The sequence below is a fragment of the Sebastes fasciatus genome, chromosome 9 (genome assembly GCF_043250625.1).
Source record: "Sebastes fasciatus isolate fSebFas1 chromosome 9, fSebFas1.pri, whole genome shotgun sequence".
In the NCBI taxonomy this organism is placed as follows: domain Eukaryota; kingdom Metazoa; phylum Chordata; class Actinopteri; order Perciformes; family Sebastidae; genus Sebastes; species Sebastes fasciatus.
Genome location: NC_133803.1, coordinates 12,629,760 through 12,647,236, shown reverse-complemented (window position 1 = coordinate 12,647,236; position 17,477 = coordinate 12,629,760). Strand labels below are relative to the sequence as shown.

Genomic DNA, 17,477 nt, shown 5'->3' with positions numbered 1-17,477 from the left:
TAAGTTAAAAAGCAGATAAAAAGAGAACAATAAATGAGAACAAATGAGACAGTTCTTGGTCCTCATTACTTAAATGGCCCGTGTTTAAATTTAATAAGACATTTATTGTAGGTCTGTCGCAAAATGTTAAGATGCTGCTTGTCCCTTACAAGTCCAATGCATCCCATGACAAGGGCAGATGTGTTTGTCATCCCAATCTTCATATTTCTCCACGCCACAAAACAGCCAATCCACGCTCTCAGTTCTACCTGCGTGCCTCCAAATGTAATTTCACTGCATAATTGGATAGATACCCAGTGTCTGCTATCATTGTCTGTGCATTAATCTGAATCTTCCCATTTGGTGTCGGCATTGTTTACAAAGACTTACCCCTCGACACATTTGTATTTGTGCTTAAGTACTCCTTTCAGTCGCCATATCTGTCTTTTGATTGAGGCTGTGGAAGAAAGCCTCTTAAATGGCGTTATTATAATGTGAAGTTTCGTTAGCAGAAAGGGTAAACACAAAGGGACACGATGTGTGTATAGAAAGCCTCTGCGAGTCACCCATTGATCTGCACATTGCATTCTGCCACCAACAGTGGCCCGGAGCTGTAGTCATAAATCATTTATTGTGTTATCACAGAAATCATTTACTCCCGTTTCTTCTCATAACATTCAAATCTCTGCTTTTCTAATACCCATACTAAGAGCCTCCGTGCGCCCCCCTAGGTACACTCTAATTTACTCGTGGTGCTTTTGTTAAGCAGACACCTTGATGATGGAAGACCTCCTGTACACAATATGGGATTTCAAAATGTGTCAAGTCGGGTGTAAATCTTAGCGGCGCCTCTGGTGAAACAGATATTAATTTGAAAGTCTATGCTTGGCGGACTGATGGTCTCTTTTTCACATGTATTTCAGAATGAAATGAGTTCTCTGCAGGCTATGGGAGAGGTGAGAAAAAAGGCATATGAGAGGGCTGGATTGGCCTCTGTGGTATAATCCTTAATGAATTCCATTCTTATTTATGATCCGACAGGGCACCGTAACTCACCTCTCAATACATACTGAATGGAATTACTACGGCTATACAGTAGCGATTGCATGTCAATTGCTTCTGAAACAAAAGGTTACGGATGGCAATCAATCAAGAAAACTCCATCAGGAAGTTTCTAGGTCAGACGAGAAGAGACACAAAGAATCCTTCAGATAAGTCTTCCGGTTCATCTTTCAAAAATAGCCCTTCAAAAAGTGTCTCTGCTGATGGACAGAAAATAGGTTCCTAAAAGATTGTTTCTCAGTTGTGTTATTTATGGGACTGAAGGAAGCAAAGGGGAGGGTACTTCATTCTGAACTACTTCAGATTGCTTTATTAAAACATACTTCATATTGCCTTCCAGTGTAACTTGATTTTTCATATCCTAGCAAGTGAGAACACTATAAATCACACTTACACTATGCTGCATTCTCTATGAATATATTATCCTTATTGTTTTTAGGGCCGCGCTTTTGCATTTTTATAAAAGCCCTGCAATGATGCCATGACCTTTCCATTTAGATGGAAAATAGCAATGATTAAAAACAAACTTACCTCCACAGTGAGCTCTCGGTAACGGCCCCCAGGTTGAAGTCATACAGCTTAGTCAAGATCAGGATCACCTGCAACATAGCAGCAACAGACATGCTTAATTACATGCCAACGTCTGCACTAAAAAGCTTTTGCTCATTATCTGTCTACACCTAATGGCGTGGAATGAATACAACACGTCTGCTACATCCCTTTATTAATAAATATCAGAGTCATACAGTATGTTATCCCAATGACAAGTGATCCTCATGTTGTCAGGAGACGTCAGTCTGCTGGTGGCAGGATCTGAAGAAAATCCATGCGGGGCTGTCAAGAATTGTGTCTGTATCTCATGTGGAATGATACCTACATAACAGCAAAATCTGAACATAATTGTTCACTGAACAATGAAAAGAAATGCAGTCGGCGGCTGCACCGCGCAACCCTCTCTCCTTCCCTTTTTTCCTCCTGTCTTGCTTTTTACTTTCAAAATAGTGAAGTATAGCTGCGAAAGCACCAACAAACGTTGACCTCAAATGCTTCTGGAAGATGTTATGTCACTTATTTCTTACTTATTGGAAGACGTCCAGTTCCGGTTTTGGCTAAATGCTTTTGCGTGTTCTCTGAGGATGGTTGGACAATGTGTTTCTGGGGGAAACAAAAATGTGGCCCATAAAAGCCTGCCAAGGCACAGAGGGCAGAGTGAAATGGTGTGCAAACGAATTATTGTCACTCCAATGGCATTATAAATGACTTCCCATGGGGATGCTCATAACTCAGGGTAGAAAGGGGGGGGGCTGGGGTAGAGAGTTTAGAGCTGGCCACGGAGGGAGGGAGAAGGAATGGGAGATAATAACAATCAAGGAGCAGGAACATGGCATAATATGACACTTTTTTCAAAAAGCCTGAAAGATATGTCAAAAGCTCAATTACAGTGAGTTTAAACACATTAACCTTGTGGGACCCACGGAACGAGTCATTAAACCGAGAAAAGCCACACAAGACTCGGAGGAACAAAGACATGCCTCTAAGCCTGCTTTGAAAATGTTAAAAACCCAATTGACCCACAATTTAGCCATCAAATGGCCACTGTGCATGGCTGGGACTATCTGCGTTGCAGGTTAATTAACCAATCACACAGAGAGATAAGCATTTGCATAACTAAATGCACCATGTCTGCAAGGTCCAACGCTGGAGTCTGAATCAATTTGGTGTACAGACTTAGTTAAGTGGCTGTGATGTTAGGCCTAATTGCCTGCTTTGAAGAATAGATACAAGAGAAAAACTCTGCCAAACTGTTGATCGTTTGTCTCTTCAGTTCTCTTTTCCTAACAACAATGACTCTGTGTCATCATGGGACATTACAAATACTACGAGGTAAATTGAATCTGGAATTGATTTTATCAGTGTCAAACTAGAGGCGGTTCATTCCCAACCAAAGGCGTTCAAATATACAGCACTGCAAATTAACTGAGTGCAAGAACGAATGAATGTTCACAGTTTTATCGGTTTCAATCACTTGCACCATCTTGCACGTGGATCCAATTTCATCAAATGCTCACGAATTTAGTTGGGGACGTAAAACGGCGTCTAAAAATAGCCCCAAATTGCAACACTTGATAAGAAAAAGCCTCTCAGCACCCAAGCTGTCATTAGGAGCTCCGTCTTAAATGTTGTCAACGTGTTCGTGCGGTCGGCTCATTAACAAAAGCTGACCCATTGAATTGGGTCAGTGAAGATGTACCTCAGGGACCAACAGACTAGTGAGGCAGATGACTGTTTGGATGATTTGTCCCTAAGTGGATACATCAGGAGTACATCACTGGGGGACTGTGTGTTCCCACGTCTTCAACATTATTGATAGCTGTGCATCTGTGGCTAAAGTCAATAGGGAGCTATTACTCTACATGCAAATGCTGTAGGAGAGCGCATGACTTGCACATCAGAGAACCCGACAAATGAAGCGGCATTAAGCACAAATTCTAGGAGTTTATGGCGCAGCCCTGCATTTATGTAAATACTGGGAGCAAACAAACACAAAATGGCTCCCAGAATTATTTTGAGCCTTCTAGGTAAATACAATTTTCCATGCGTATCATCGCTCACTTGCATACATGAAATTAAGTAAGGACCCTGGAAGGCCAAAAGCAGTGCATTTATTCATGTTTATGTTTTATTGATGTGAGCAAAGAGAGCTTTGCCCCGGGAAAGTCAACCAATCATTTTTCAGATTGGCTCTCCCCCTCCGAGGAGTTGGGTTTAGTCATCCTTTTATCCTAACGTTCTATTCTTGTCGCTTTCTTTCCCTTCTTTGCTTCCTTTTTTCCCCTTTCTTTTCTCCTCGCTTTCAATCTCTCTGTCTTTGTTTCTTTTCCTTTCTTCCTTTTAAAAAACAGGCTCTCCAGGTACTTTCTTTTGCTGTTTTTTTTTTGTTGTTGTTGTTGTGTCCAGCATATTTCACGAGGAACCAGCACATAGAGAAGACAGAAAAAACAAAACAAAGGCACAGTCAGGTGCTGTTTGGCCATGCAAAGGTATTAACTCTTTCTCGCTCAAATTTTTTTAAAGTGCTTCAGTGGGACGTGAGAGGCATCTCAACACCATGTTGGTGGGCAGAGGATTTTTTTACACAGCTCGCTATTTAGGTATGAATCATCTCTGTGTACTGTACTGCAATATGGCTATTAATAAAATGAAATAGACTGTTGCAGCACATCAGTGCGGTTTTATTGTGCTTTCCAACACGGCGCTCCAAATGGAACCTGTTGCCCCCAGTAAAGCATCATTAAGGCGGCACCCGTCAAAAACCATTCCTGTCTAATTGGGTAGCCAAGGGAAAAAAGGGACCCTTACTCTAAAAATCTCACCTCCAGATTGTTGTTTCTTTCCTTCTCAGGAGTAACACACAACGGGAAGTAGGAGCAATCTTTAGAAATGTAAGAAATGCAGCCACTTTCATGTAGATCTGGCACTGTTTTTGAACCTAGCCGGAGGGGCCAACTGAAAGATCTAAATTAATTTCCAAGGGACCCCCAAAGTTGATATCAGTGAGTGATGTAAGGCTCTTTGTAATAACATGGCTAACGGCTCCAACTCAGAGAAGCATCGACACATATCTCTATTTTATTCACCTTTGGCATCCAGTGAAAAGTTCACCACTAAAATGATGCATATTTCCATTCTCATGAATACACATACGGTTTTGTATATTGTTCTGTAGGGTAAACACATCCATACACAGAACCATCTCACAGGAATAACCCGTCTATTTACCTCCTCCAAGTGTAACCACCACATCAAAATGCTTGACAACTCGCTAAAATGTGTCAACGCTAATTAAATCATGTCATAAATATAAGCTATCATAAGCTGGCTTTTACCCAAATATGCCATCTTTCTCTGTCAGCTGTGTGGAGGTCAGTTTTTGTGACCTTATCAGATTTGATAAGCAGAGTAGAGTGGGTTTTGAATCAGTCAAATGATGGAATTAAAAACATAATCCGACAAGCCTTGAGTGCAGATCCTCTTTTATTTACTTGGGCTGTGTGTAGATGCAGGTGTGCAGTAAGTGTCTATTTTTGTGCACTTTTTATGTTTTTCTATTTTCCAGCTAGAGAGTCAGGCTATGAAGATGATAATACACATAATTTTATCATTTATAATAATTATGATAATATTAATTTAACCAGAAAAGTGCTTCACTGAGACTAAAAAAATATTTTGCAGGAGTAAAAGAGGCAGCAGTGCACAGAACATACAACACAGACGTTACAAAACGTGTAACACAGACTATAGGGCTAGACGATACATCAGCCGATATTAGCTTATTGCATATATACTGGTATTGGTGTATGTCGACCAATAAGTAACATGAAATTCTAGTACAGAAATGTCAAACTAGGTTTGAGGTCATTTAAAATTACATAGTTTGTCTACCAGAGAGCACTGACAAGTTGATTTTTACTCTTTTAAATGTCCCGCTTAGCATGTTTCTTGCTTACAATTTTGTAAGAGGCTATAATCGATATTTTTATAATAATGTATCATATGCATCAAATAGCAGACAGACACAGTTAGCAACTAGCTAGTTAACATATTGGAGCTTTTAGCAGCTAAAGAGCCAGATATTTCCCACAGGAGATGGTGGAGACCAAAAACAGAGCTAAAAGAGAGGAGGACACAAACACAACTTCAATCTCAAATCAATGATGAATGAGGAGACGTGTAAATAAGCAGCTGTTTTATAAGTTTTCAATTTAAAAGGTGATGATATGTCAATGTAATGTTCGCAACTTGTCTCCACCGCCCCCATGTGGCCAAAAAAATCTGTTCTCAATTTAAAAAAAAGAATCTATCAAGTATCAAGATTTTTTGTTTATATTGTCTGTTTATGTTTAAAAAATATTACTATCTACCATGTTTATTTCTTACTACCAATTATCTATAATATCGGCCTAAAAAATTCAGCATCAGTCGGGCTATAACACAGACTTGCAGTGTAATACTGTAAAATAGATCAAATGTGAAGAAGTCAAAGAATAAAATCAGATCAAAAAGTAAATGTAAAGCTGATGAAATAACAACATGCTATATACCATGACAATATATACAAACATAAGCAATAAATATAATAAAATAATTAAGACATAGTCATAAAAAACACTGATGATCACCATAGATCCTAAAATCCTTACAGAATAAAAAACTCTTGACTACAAAGAATGTTTTTTGAGAGCAAATGGAGCCTGTAATAGGCCGGGTTGGGGTGATGCCCAGCTTTTACATCATTTTTCATACCTGTGTCATAGCGTAGATTACCCAAAATTGACTCAACGCCATTACTGCTTTGAATAAGAAGCAGGAGAAGTGGTTTGGAAGAGGAAGCGGGGTGAAAACTGTAGTGGGAAGAGCCAAGTCTACCAAATAATGCAGATCCATGGGGGCCCCCTAATGCATCCTGGTCATTATCAGACACCGAAGTTGGCATATCAATGTGAGAAGCGCAAGCTGGTACTGCATTGTTCACCTCAATACACTGCATTTCACTGGCCTGTTCAAGCAGATGCAATCCCGAGGACACAAAAATAAAACCGGTTTCATTTGTTTTTAAGCTCATTACATTCTCAACTTCATTAAGTGAAGGGATTCAGAAGCTGAGGGCGAGAAAGAGTCGTTTGAGTAATTTGACAAACACTGTGTTTTCTTTAAGTCAACTAGCTAATTAAAACAAGATCTCCTACGCACACTGAGAGCATGTTATCACTCTCAATTTTCATTTCTTGTGATAAGAGGGGGGAAGGATCACCAGCCAAACGCAGGAAAAAAATATTGTTTTATGTCCTTTGTTGAGCCAAACACACTTAAAATCGAATGCCATCGGCGTAGAAAGTAATCTGTGTATCAAAATGAGCTCCAAACTTTTAGTGTCACAACACACAACACCGAAGACATAAACTGTAACTTCTTTCTCTCCCTCATAAGATTAAAGATTAATATATTCATGCATCCATTAGAAATTATCTGATGCAAACACCTGCAGAGAAAAGAAATACAGTATCGGTTGCAAATTTGCATAAATTTCTTTAAGGCTTGACAGCGACGAGGGCAAAATCAAGATGCGCTGCAAGTGGGTGGAGGGATATAAACGCAACATCTTGATTGTGGCTCGGCGAGGATGTCTCCAAAGTAGAGCACTTAGCAGGAAAGACAGGCGTCTTTTAAGAGAAATGGAGCGGTCGAAGAGAGGCCTTACTCTGTCCCCATCTTATCTGTGGACCAAATTGATTGTTTGTACTTTTGTGGATGAAAACGTACTCTGGGGACGCTGCTTTCATCAAGTAAAACCCCAGCGAAATGTCCCTCGTGCATTAGTCTGCTGTCTATATGTTTGCTTATCCTCTTGATTCCTGAGCGTTGGTCATATAGCCCTAATGCGGGTCTCAGCAATCAATTCAGTCCATTATGGGGGGAAATTAATGAAATGGGCTGAATAGAAAAGAGTTTCACTTCAAACCCAGCTCTATTGTGAGGAGATGTTGTGGGCATGTTATGTCTCTCTGCTTCTAACCACAATACACAATCAACTGTGCTGTTTGCCATTAGTGGGATAAAAGATTGTGATTGATCTGCTTCTTTTCTATAAAGAAAGCTTGGGGGTAAAAAAGTAAATGAAATGCGTTTAATGGACCAGGTATAGAAATATACACTGGTCTGTTAGATTTTTCCTTTGTGTTTTGATGCTGACATCACGGCACAATGCACTGTGGTTTGCACAAAAGGTGAAAAAAACAAGGAACGCAGCATTCAAGGGCAAATCTGATGGCAATTTTAGAAGTCATTTGAATGTTTTTACACATTTGACAAAGTTTTAGTCACATCCCGTGCAATTTAAAATTAATTTGATGCATTGTAAGCGGAGTGGAGAGCCAAAAATACAACATTAGCATTTTATTCTTGCAGGGTTATTTTGTTCTGTGCCACTCGTGTTCGCTCATATTTATTGTTCAGAAGTCGAAGGTAAAGTAGCATGACTACATTTGCTTCTTTTTGTAAAAGCTATCCTGTTATTCATCAAGCCGTGGACTACAACAGAGATTGGAAATTTACCAGGGTTGAAACATAATAAAATAAAATCTTTGTGAAATGAACAGGTTTTTGATCAATTTGAACACTAGTTGGTGTGTACTTTGAGCAACGCAACACATTTCTTCCAGTCTCTTCTATTCCTTCACAGATTTGGCTCCTAATGGCTCGGCTTCTGCCCGCGGGGGTCTGAGCTGGAGCCAAAGGCGGAAGTGGATCCAAATTGAGATTTTGGAAGAGAGAGAGGCCCTCCACCTAAAATGCCCCCCCTCTACTGCAAAAAGTGCTGTAGGACTCAGATCATGAGCTAAATGTGTCCCTGTTATGTCTCCATAGAAATTAAGTTTATATAATGCTTATTTGTTTTGACAGTTACATTTAGAGGGAAACATAAATGCTGCCAGTATTATGTTCAGTGGTTCATAGAAAGACGGTCATGTTAGAAGGATTCAGTGATGCCACACTGGGTGGTTTTCCAGCCAATTGGGCTGGTCAAATTTGTTTTGGAGGTCTTGTGATAATTAGTACCATTCGGGTGGTCTCCCCTGATAAGATAGAGTCCAGTGAATCGGCCCCTTTTCCTCTCCAGGTATTATGATTCAGACTGACAGGGCACTGAGTTCAATGGGCTCGACACGCAGTTACTGATAACTGATGACCGACAAAACCAAATGTCATGTCAGTTCATTACAACGAGGCTGAAAACCTTTTGGTTGCAGAGTCACAGCTCTGTGATGCTAAAAGCTTAGATCTATTCATGTAAGTGATGACCTTTTACGTTTAATGTAACGTTATCTGAAAGATTTGAAGTAGATATATTTTCATTGCTTGAAACCGTGGTTTTTGGTTTGCCTAATTATACTATTAAGACCAACAAAACGCTTTCATTTTCATGTTGAATTTGAATTCAGTCAGAAAACATAACAGAGTTCTGAGGGGTAAAAGTCCTTCCCTCCACAGAGAAAAACCTAATAATGTCCATTACAACACGACCCTTTGTCAGGACCCACTTTACAGTCGCAGTAAACATGTGCTTAACGTTGTGAATTCAAACAAAAACACGTTTAACACGCTCAGGTTTAGGCAACAAAACCACTTAGTTAGGTTTAGGAAAAAAACAACATGGTTGGGCTGAAAACTACTACATTTGTAAAGTCAAAGAGAAGTGAAACTTAAAGCACAGGACACAAAGAGCAGTCTCCTGGATGAAAGCCTTGTGTTTGTTGGACCCATCCACCGTCCCTCCCACCTGCCCTAATGTGTGTCTTTTCGCTCTTCACCAAACTCCTGGAGCACTTTCTCTGTGTGTTTAATATTGCCGCGGATGGGTTTACATTGTAGGTAATTGAAAGCCTGGTGCGTCTCATACAGACATCGTATTTTACACCCTGGGGATGAGAACGTGCTATCCATTACTGATAAATATGTTACATCTGGCACAGTGGTGGGCGTTGAAAGTGCAGGGCTAGGTTCCAAGGGAGACCAGGGTCTGGATCCTGAGTCCCACATGTGGTTAGGTTTAGGCAACAAAGCACTTTGTTTAAAGTTAGGAAACATTGTGATCAAGGCTGAAGACTTTTCTGTTTGCTGCTGCCTTCTATTAAATCCAATAATTAATTTCTTACACTACACTGTAGCCTTTCTTCTTGTGTTTAATATCTGTCTTAATCTAATTTGGCTTGTATTTATATTCTCTTGGTCTTAAAAGTGGTTTGCAGATAATGCAGATTTTTTTAAATTATTCAGTGGGTTTTATTTTCTATCTCATGTTGTGCATTCTATGTATTCTATTTCCATGTTATTGTGCTAATGAATAAACTCGCCTTGCCTTTGATTAATTTAATTCAATTCATTTTTATATAGCGTCAAATCATAACAGAAGTGTATGCATTGTTGATTAATGTTAATGAAGTAGATATGATGTGCTTTAAGTCACTGATGACTTTATTTAACCAATGCCACTACCGTTAAGTGTTTTGTTCCAAAAATATATCCATTAATAAGTTGTATCACGCTTTGGTTGCTAACCAGTTAATTACGTTGTCAGTGAACATTTTGCAGACACGTTCAGATATTTCCTTATTATGTTGATGTAAAATGGAATCTGGGCTGCATTACTTTTGCCTCAAAATGTATTTGCTGTGGCAAATTTGAGGTATATAACCATCCTTTCTAGGAGACCGGGTTGATAATGTGGTCACATTAGGTCAATATTGGCTGTTTTTGGTTATCATTACACAGATGCCCTTTCACATGAATTGTGTATAATGTGACATTTTGAGATTTTCATTTGTTTTGCGGTTTGTTTGCGAGCTTGGTCACAAAAACGTTAACAACGTTAATACATAAAGCTACTTATTTTCTAACATATTTATTGCAGAAACCGTCTGATCCGTATTTGTCACACATAGTTTTCATTTTGGATGCGTACAGCTGCAGTACTAAGCCATCTACAGAACATCGCCACATCAGAGAGAGACATGTTTGGGCAAAGACAGGCAACAGAAGCACCACCAAATACAACACCATGTATGATGAAATTTCAATTACCAGCCATTGAAAGAAATAGAAAGAAATATGGAAATGAATGGGAATGTAATCAGAGATGGTCATTTAGACTTTGTGAAGAGCACGATTTAACTATCGCAGTGTGTCTAAAGGCACAGAATACCATTAGATGTTATTTCAAATTCAATACTTAGTTGTTTAAATAATTTATAGTCTCATGACATTCTTATCGATGACACATCCGCTCCAGTACAATCATTAACTGGTGTAAATGATGTGGAGTTTCTGTCAAGTCTTTCCTCCGCTGATGAATATTTTGTCATAATTTCCGAATCACTGCCATAATTTCGCCCATACTCTTTTGTCCATTTATATAGCTTCTGATTTTGACTATAACTCAATTTTTTGGAGTTTTTGTTTTTGTTCAAAGCAAAAAGAAACTCCTCATTTCAGAGGATTTGTTCCAGGGAACCCATTGAGTGAGTATGCTGTGTCATTTTGTGTTTGGAAGTTTTCCATCATCTCCATTGATTGCTCAGTGTGCATGTGTGTGTGTGTGTGTGGTGCTTTAGGTTGGGTCTTTTCTATCCCACTAGAGAGGAAAAACCGTTTCCCCCTGCAACTAATACATTCCTGTCACTGTGAACTGCCAAGTCAAACCATTATTTAAGCTGACTGCCACCTGAGCAATCCCCGTCATCTTTAAACATGATAGTAACTGCTGTGTTGCTTCAGGCAAAATGCTGCTTCAAGGCCGCTGCCAGTCTAATGTTACCAAACTTATGCCTGATATTACGAGCGATGAAACTAAAGAACAGAACAAAATCAACCGTGACCTTTAGGCATAAAAACTTCTTTCATTGAGTACCACAGTTTGTGTTAACTATCTCTGTGATGATTAATAAAGAGGTCATCTCCCAATTTGAATTTTGTGATTTTCCCAATCAGAAAATGCATAAATTTGTTTTCATAACCTAATCACAGCTTTAGTATGTGTCTACCACACTGCGACAGTTATTAAAGCTAATTAATCACATGCAAACCTGTCAAATATAATTCTGCACCCGCTTTGTCACTTTGATTAAAGTGTGTGTATGTGTGTGTGTATGTTAAATAGAGAGGGAGTGACTGATAAGAGAGGCAGATAGGAATCAAGCAACGACAGTGCGCTTCAACATACAACTGGTGGCAGGCCTTTATATTTGCCATTTAAAATGCACTTTGTGAGCCAAAACTACAGTCTAAGTGCTGAGGAAGTGCTGAAAGCCCATGTTGATGTGATGCATTACGGTCCCCAAGCACAAATCATTCATGAAAAAAAGGGCACACATGCATGTCATTTGAGGAGTAAAAACTGGGATTTCACTGAATTATTTCTATAGAAAGGGTGAAAATTGGATCCTGTGCGCTGTAGAATAAAACCATAGGAAAAAAAAATTACAACGATAGGAAATTTCTCTCGGCAAATGTTTAGAAATTGCCCACCCAGGCTCCTGAGAAATTGTTTTTGCCGTTGTAACCAGCGGTGTACCTCTTACATAGCACGCTGGATTGCTGCCGTTTCTATCAGCGTCTAACAATCACATCAGTGGACAGTGCACCCCTAAAGGCTCGAGACGGGTTGGATTAATGAACAGACTTATGGTGCTGACACCCCGAGGGACGAGCAGGTGGAGGATGGAAATGGCTGGTAGAAAAAAAATTACCTTTGTTTTATTTTTTTCCATTGGCTACCACTTAAAAATACATAATTTGGAGGAAAAAAGAATCTGAAACTTAACTGAACATCAATTGAATCAGATGTAGAGCTGCAACGATTAATTGATTAAGTGTCAACCTTTAAATTAATCGGTAACTATTTTGATAATCAATTAATCGGTTTGAACAATTTTTTAAGAAAAAAAGTCAAAATTCTCTAATTCCAGCTTCTTAAATGTGACGTGAATTTTCTGGTTTCTTTACTCCTCTATGACAGTAAACTGAATATCATGGATATTTGTGGACAAAACAAGACATTTGATGACGTCATGTTGGTGTTTTGGGAAACACAGATCAACATTTTTCACTATTTTCTGACATTTTATAGACCTAACAAGTAATCAGTTAATCAAGAAAATAAACAACAGATTAATCAACAATGAAAATAATCGTTAGTTGCAAAATGTCCAAATGCAGAGGTGCTGCAGAATATTCTATCACAGATGGGAAATAATTTGTATTGAAATGTTAAATCATGAACTACTTTTGATTTTCATCAAACGCCGTTTGGATCAAAATCCCCATTGCTAGCAACCAGGGGGCCAGTGGATAATGAGAAGTGCGTGCATAAAAGGTTTGACAAGGTCGCTTATCGGCCCCCTTTGAATGAACATCGTGTGACTTTTTTGTATTAAAAGGGATTTTACCCCAAACTATAACTGCAAAACCAAGAAAATGCGGTTGTGTGTGTGACGAATATGAAAGAGAAATGTGGGAAATTATCAGAAAAACAAAACCACATTGAAACTTTTCCCTTTGTTGTATATCTGAACACCTCAGAGGCATCTTTTTAATGCACTTTTCATCATCCCGTAACACCCACAAACTCTGGTCAAATGCCTCTGTGAATTGGGAACCCATTCCATTTGATTTTATGGATCAAGGAGTTTCTATGCAACCAGCTCTGGCATGTTAAATGGAATGGCTGTCTATCTAATGAACCGGTTTTAAACACAAGTGTCCCCCAGGGCCGTGCCATTTCCTCTTTTTTTTATTGTCTATTTATACCGTTGAGATTATGTGCAACAATAACCGCTTCGTTCTGATTAAGCATGCGGACAACATGGCCCAGGAGGCCTGTCTGGTTCCCAGTCAGTCGCAGCAGAAAAAGACGAAGAGATGTTACAGAGCAGCTGACAGATTGGTTTGACTCCTCGCCACCTCAGACGAAACATTACAACAACAAAAAACGAGATTTACACCTTAGCCAAGAAGAACAGCTGGCCTCATCAATGTCCAGCTCCTCCCAGAGCTGATAGCAGACCAATGAAGATGACCAGACCCATATTCCACCCGATTTAACAATAAAGGTGAATTATCAGTCGTTATCAGTCTCATATATGTGGGTCAGTAGGGACCTGCTTCACCTACTACGTTGTAAAAGTGAAAGCGAAACTTAAAAGCAACACGTTCTAATGATTTAATTGCACCAACGTACAGTATCATCTCTGCAACAGAATCTCAGGGGATTTGATGTCAATAAAGACGCTCATTAACTTCAACACAGTGTCCTAGTTTGGTCATCTGTCTGTGAGGAGCTTGCAAAAATGGTCAATCAGGAGCCTAAAATCATTTGGCTGCCAATAACTCCCTGATCACCAGCTGGCTTGCGCACTAAGACTTTTGCCTTCAGGGGGGCAGCAGGGGGGGACTCTGCATCTCTTGAGTGTAGGATGTGCTGCAATGGCTGCTTAAAAAGATAACCAACATAGTATCACAGCGTGAACACTCATGTGAGGCAAAAAAAGACTAAAATAATGATTTACCATAAAGGCGGTCCCCAGCCAAGTGTATTTATTCATATTTTTAATTTGTTTAATTCCTGCTTTTGCTCTTATTTACGGCACCCATCATTATAAATCACGACTCTTTATACCTCCATCCCCATTCACATTCAGGGCAGACATAAGAAGTGAGAGACATGCAGTCAATCAATACTACATGTAGTTAAGAAGCATGAATTTAAAAGGGAATTCGTGCAGTATATGTTTTATTCCCATGGTCGAGTCCAATCAATGTTATCTCTCTTAAAGTCAGAGACTAGAGAGAGCTATGACTCCAGGCTTTGATGTCTCAGACAATCACAGAAATCAAATAATAGTTGGGAGCACTGATTTGTGGACAGATTTAAGGTTTTATACGATGAAATTCTTTATCAAATCTGAACTCTGAAGATCCCCCCCTGATGCTTTCACCATCACCTTCTACATCTTTCTCATTTCACTCCCTATGGGATTTCACATCTTGGCCAGATCACAGGCAAAGTCTTGAAGTGAATATTTGATAGAGCTACCCCAGACCACAGGAATGAAGTAATTTTCCTTCAAATGTCCCTTTTAGATTGGATTTATTATCAGTCATTTACATCTAATATAGCCGGGGCTCTAACATTCAGTCGTAAAATGCCATCAATTTAAACTCCGCAGTTCCACACGTACTTTTGGGACCACAGACGGAAAGGGAGGGGGTTCAGACTGGTATAAATCTCAAATGTTGACTGGCTGCAGTGACAAGCCCATCAGTGATGATCCAGTGAACAGTGTCCTGCGGTACAAAAAGGCCATCGTTGGTGAAGACATCTCAAACCAACAACACATTTCACAATGGGGCCCACAAATCAGATTTTATCGGGTGCATTTCTGGTTTATGTCCGTAGAGACTACAGCAATGCATCGACATCGTGGCCATAAGTCTGTGACGCCTCTTACGTTATGACATACAGTATGTCACCAAAAATGTAGAAGAAAATACAAGTAGAGGTTGAATTGAATAAGCCATCTGGAGATAAAGATATCTGCATTTTTTGGATAATGTATGAGTGTTTCTGGGACACAAAAGGCTTGTGATGTGGTCCCAGATTAATGTTGCTGCCACACACCCTTTTGTCCAACAAACTGAGGTGATCTGAATTACCTGCAGTAAAAAAAAGGCAGAGTAGCTCCTTTCTTTTGTACAAGGCTGTTTATAGTTGCAAGATCTTTGCACCTGATAAATACTGGAGCTTGCAAACACTTTTGCACGCCGTATATGTAAAGTAAGAGATAAGATCTCCATGGTTTTGTCTTTGTGATGGTGGAATGGTGTGTGTGTGTAAGGGGAGGGGGTGGGGGGGGGGTCTGGCTGGTTGCTGCAATATCTTGTCAGCCATTTAAGTTGTGCACGTTCCCATCAACCTGTTTTGGAGTGCAAAAAAAGCTTGGCACCATTTCAACAAAACAAACATATTGCAATGCTGTATTCATCCAGCCAATTAGACAACTACCAGCAAAGTGTTGAGTCAAAATGTCAGCGACGGTTCATTTGCCCAAAAGGTCAGACTGTGTCTCATCAGCGTCACATTAAGGGCCAGGTTGGACACACAATCCCTATTAGTTGTCGCTATACCCGCACTTTTCCTGAGACATTTACTTGATTATTTCATAAATAATTAATGTGTTGTGATTGCTGTCAAAATGCCTGCAACTCCGTGTCACATAAATGTAACCTGCGGGGTTAACTGTTCAGTTTAAAAGTTCAGGTGACAAAGACTTTGTTGATATAAATGACTCTGGTTTGGAAAAAAAAAGAGAGGGAATCCTGCAAGTGCACAGTCACATCCATCAGGCGTCCATACACCAACAGGCGCGCAATCCGCTTATACAGTCATCACCTCTAATGTATAAAGCAATAATAAAAAAAACACAATCATGCATGTAAAAAGAGAAAATGCACAATTCAAGACTATGTGAGACTGAAATAATTAGTTTGTAGGTAGGAATTCCCCTCGTGCGCACTGGAACATCTGTGCGTAAAAATGGAATTTGGAACATTCTTGAACAGAATCATGGTAATCTATTAAAGAATGTTCCAAAATGCGCGGACAGAAATAATAATTATCAGTGTGGGGGAATGTTATGTGTTTTCTTAAACCTTTTATGATCTTATGAAGTGTTGTTTTTTTTGTAAAAACTGAAACTCACGCTGCTGTTGTGTCCGGACCAGTGCACCATCGCCTGGTTGTGCGCAGAGTCTCCCGATAGAGCAAAAGTAGAAGTGTCCAGGTGAGGCTCACTTTGCTTCGGGTTGGACCCTCTGGTTTCCTCCCCAGCAGCGCGCCGGTACTCGGGTCTGGAGTTGGAAACACCTTGGACAGTGTCCGCAAATCTCTCTCCACTTATACTCCTATCCACATTCTCGGCGCTCCTTTTTGCCTTCTTCTTTCTTGTGCCAGAAAATTCATTTTCTAACATTATTTTCGCAGTAGGTCGCCCTTGGTTGTCCTCGGAAATGTTACCACACTTTTCATCAGGTATTTTGACACAGTTTGGTGTTTTTTTGGTGCCGATCGGTGCCTCGTTTCCAAGTGTTTCTTCCTCCTCTTGCTTGCCATTGTTCGGTTCCAAAGCACCGGCTGCTTCCGATCCAAAAGCGCTTAAAACTTTTGCGCTATTATCGACTTGGACCGCTGTTGATTTGCGTGCCTCCAGCGGTGTTACCTCCTCCAGGCGATCAGATCTGTCATTTCTTGCTCTGGGAGAACTTATTTCCGCTTGAGCCACAACAAACTTGGGGTGAAAGGGGTACAGCAGCAAGACGAAAGCAAAGAGGCAAAAAAAACTCCAAAATGACCACAGTCCCATTGTGTTCATCCAAAAACAGATAGTCTACCAGCAGGGAGGAGGAAGAAAAAAAAAGCAACTTCTAAAACATTCAGGGTATCATCTTTACGCGCAAGAAGAAGCCATTCAGCAGACCCGCTCACGTCCAGGAATTTGTCAAAGTGAGGGACCAGTTGGGGAGGCGCTGCGCATCAGGAAAACACACCGATGGAGAGTGACTGCAGGAACCATTTCAGCTCATTGTTCATGGAGATGTTTTGCGAAGAGAAAATGCTGAAATCAATTTTTAAAAAATCATTCCACTATTTTATTTTATCCTGGAACTGAAGAGATTTTATTCAGAGGCTATTTATGTAAACCTATAAAAGTTATCCAAAACAGCACTTGATTGACTATATGGAGCTGTTGACAGCAAAAGTAATTTGTGCTTTGCAGAACAGTGTTGTGTGGCAATTTTTGGCATCTGAAACAGACAGAAAAACA

General features: G+C 39.9%; 1 protein-coding gene across 3 annotated transcripts in view; it reads right to left on the bottom strand.

Annotated features, from left to right (window-relative positions):
- LOC141773925 (VPS10 domain-containing receptor SorCS3-like) overlaps positions 1-17,403 on the bottom strand; it is a 242,980-nt gene extending 225,577 nt beyond the window's left edge. The window contains exons 1-2 of one of the 3 annotated variants that reach the window (XR_012595207.1): positions 16,356-17,402; positions 1,573-1,640 (exon numbers count right to left, since the gene is read on the bottom strand). Coding sequence is in view for 2 of the 3 variants with exons in the window: in XM_074646098.1 (XP_074502199.1) it covers positions 1,573-1,640; positions 16,356-17,024 (737 nt within the window). In the remaining variant the exon portion in view is untranslated. Of the gene's footprint in view, positions 1-1,572; positions 1,641-16,355 lie in introns of all 3 variants that reach the window. The other 2 variants (XM_074646098.1, XM_074646099.1) reach the window with 2 other exon arrangements.
- Between the last annotated feature and the right edge of the window lie 74 nt (positions 17,404-17,477).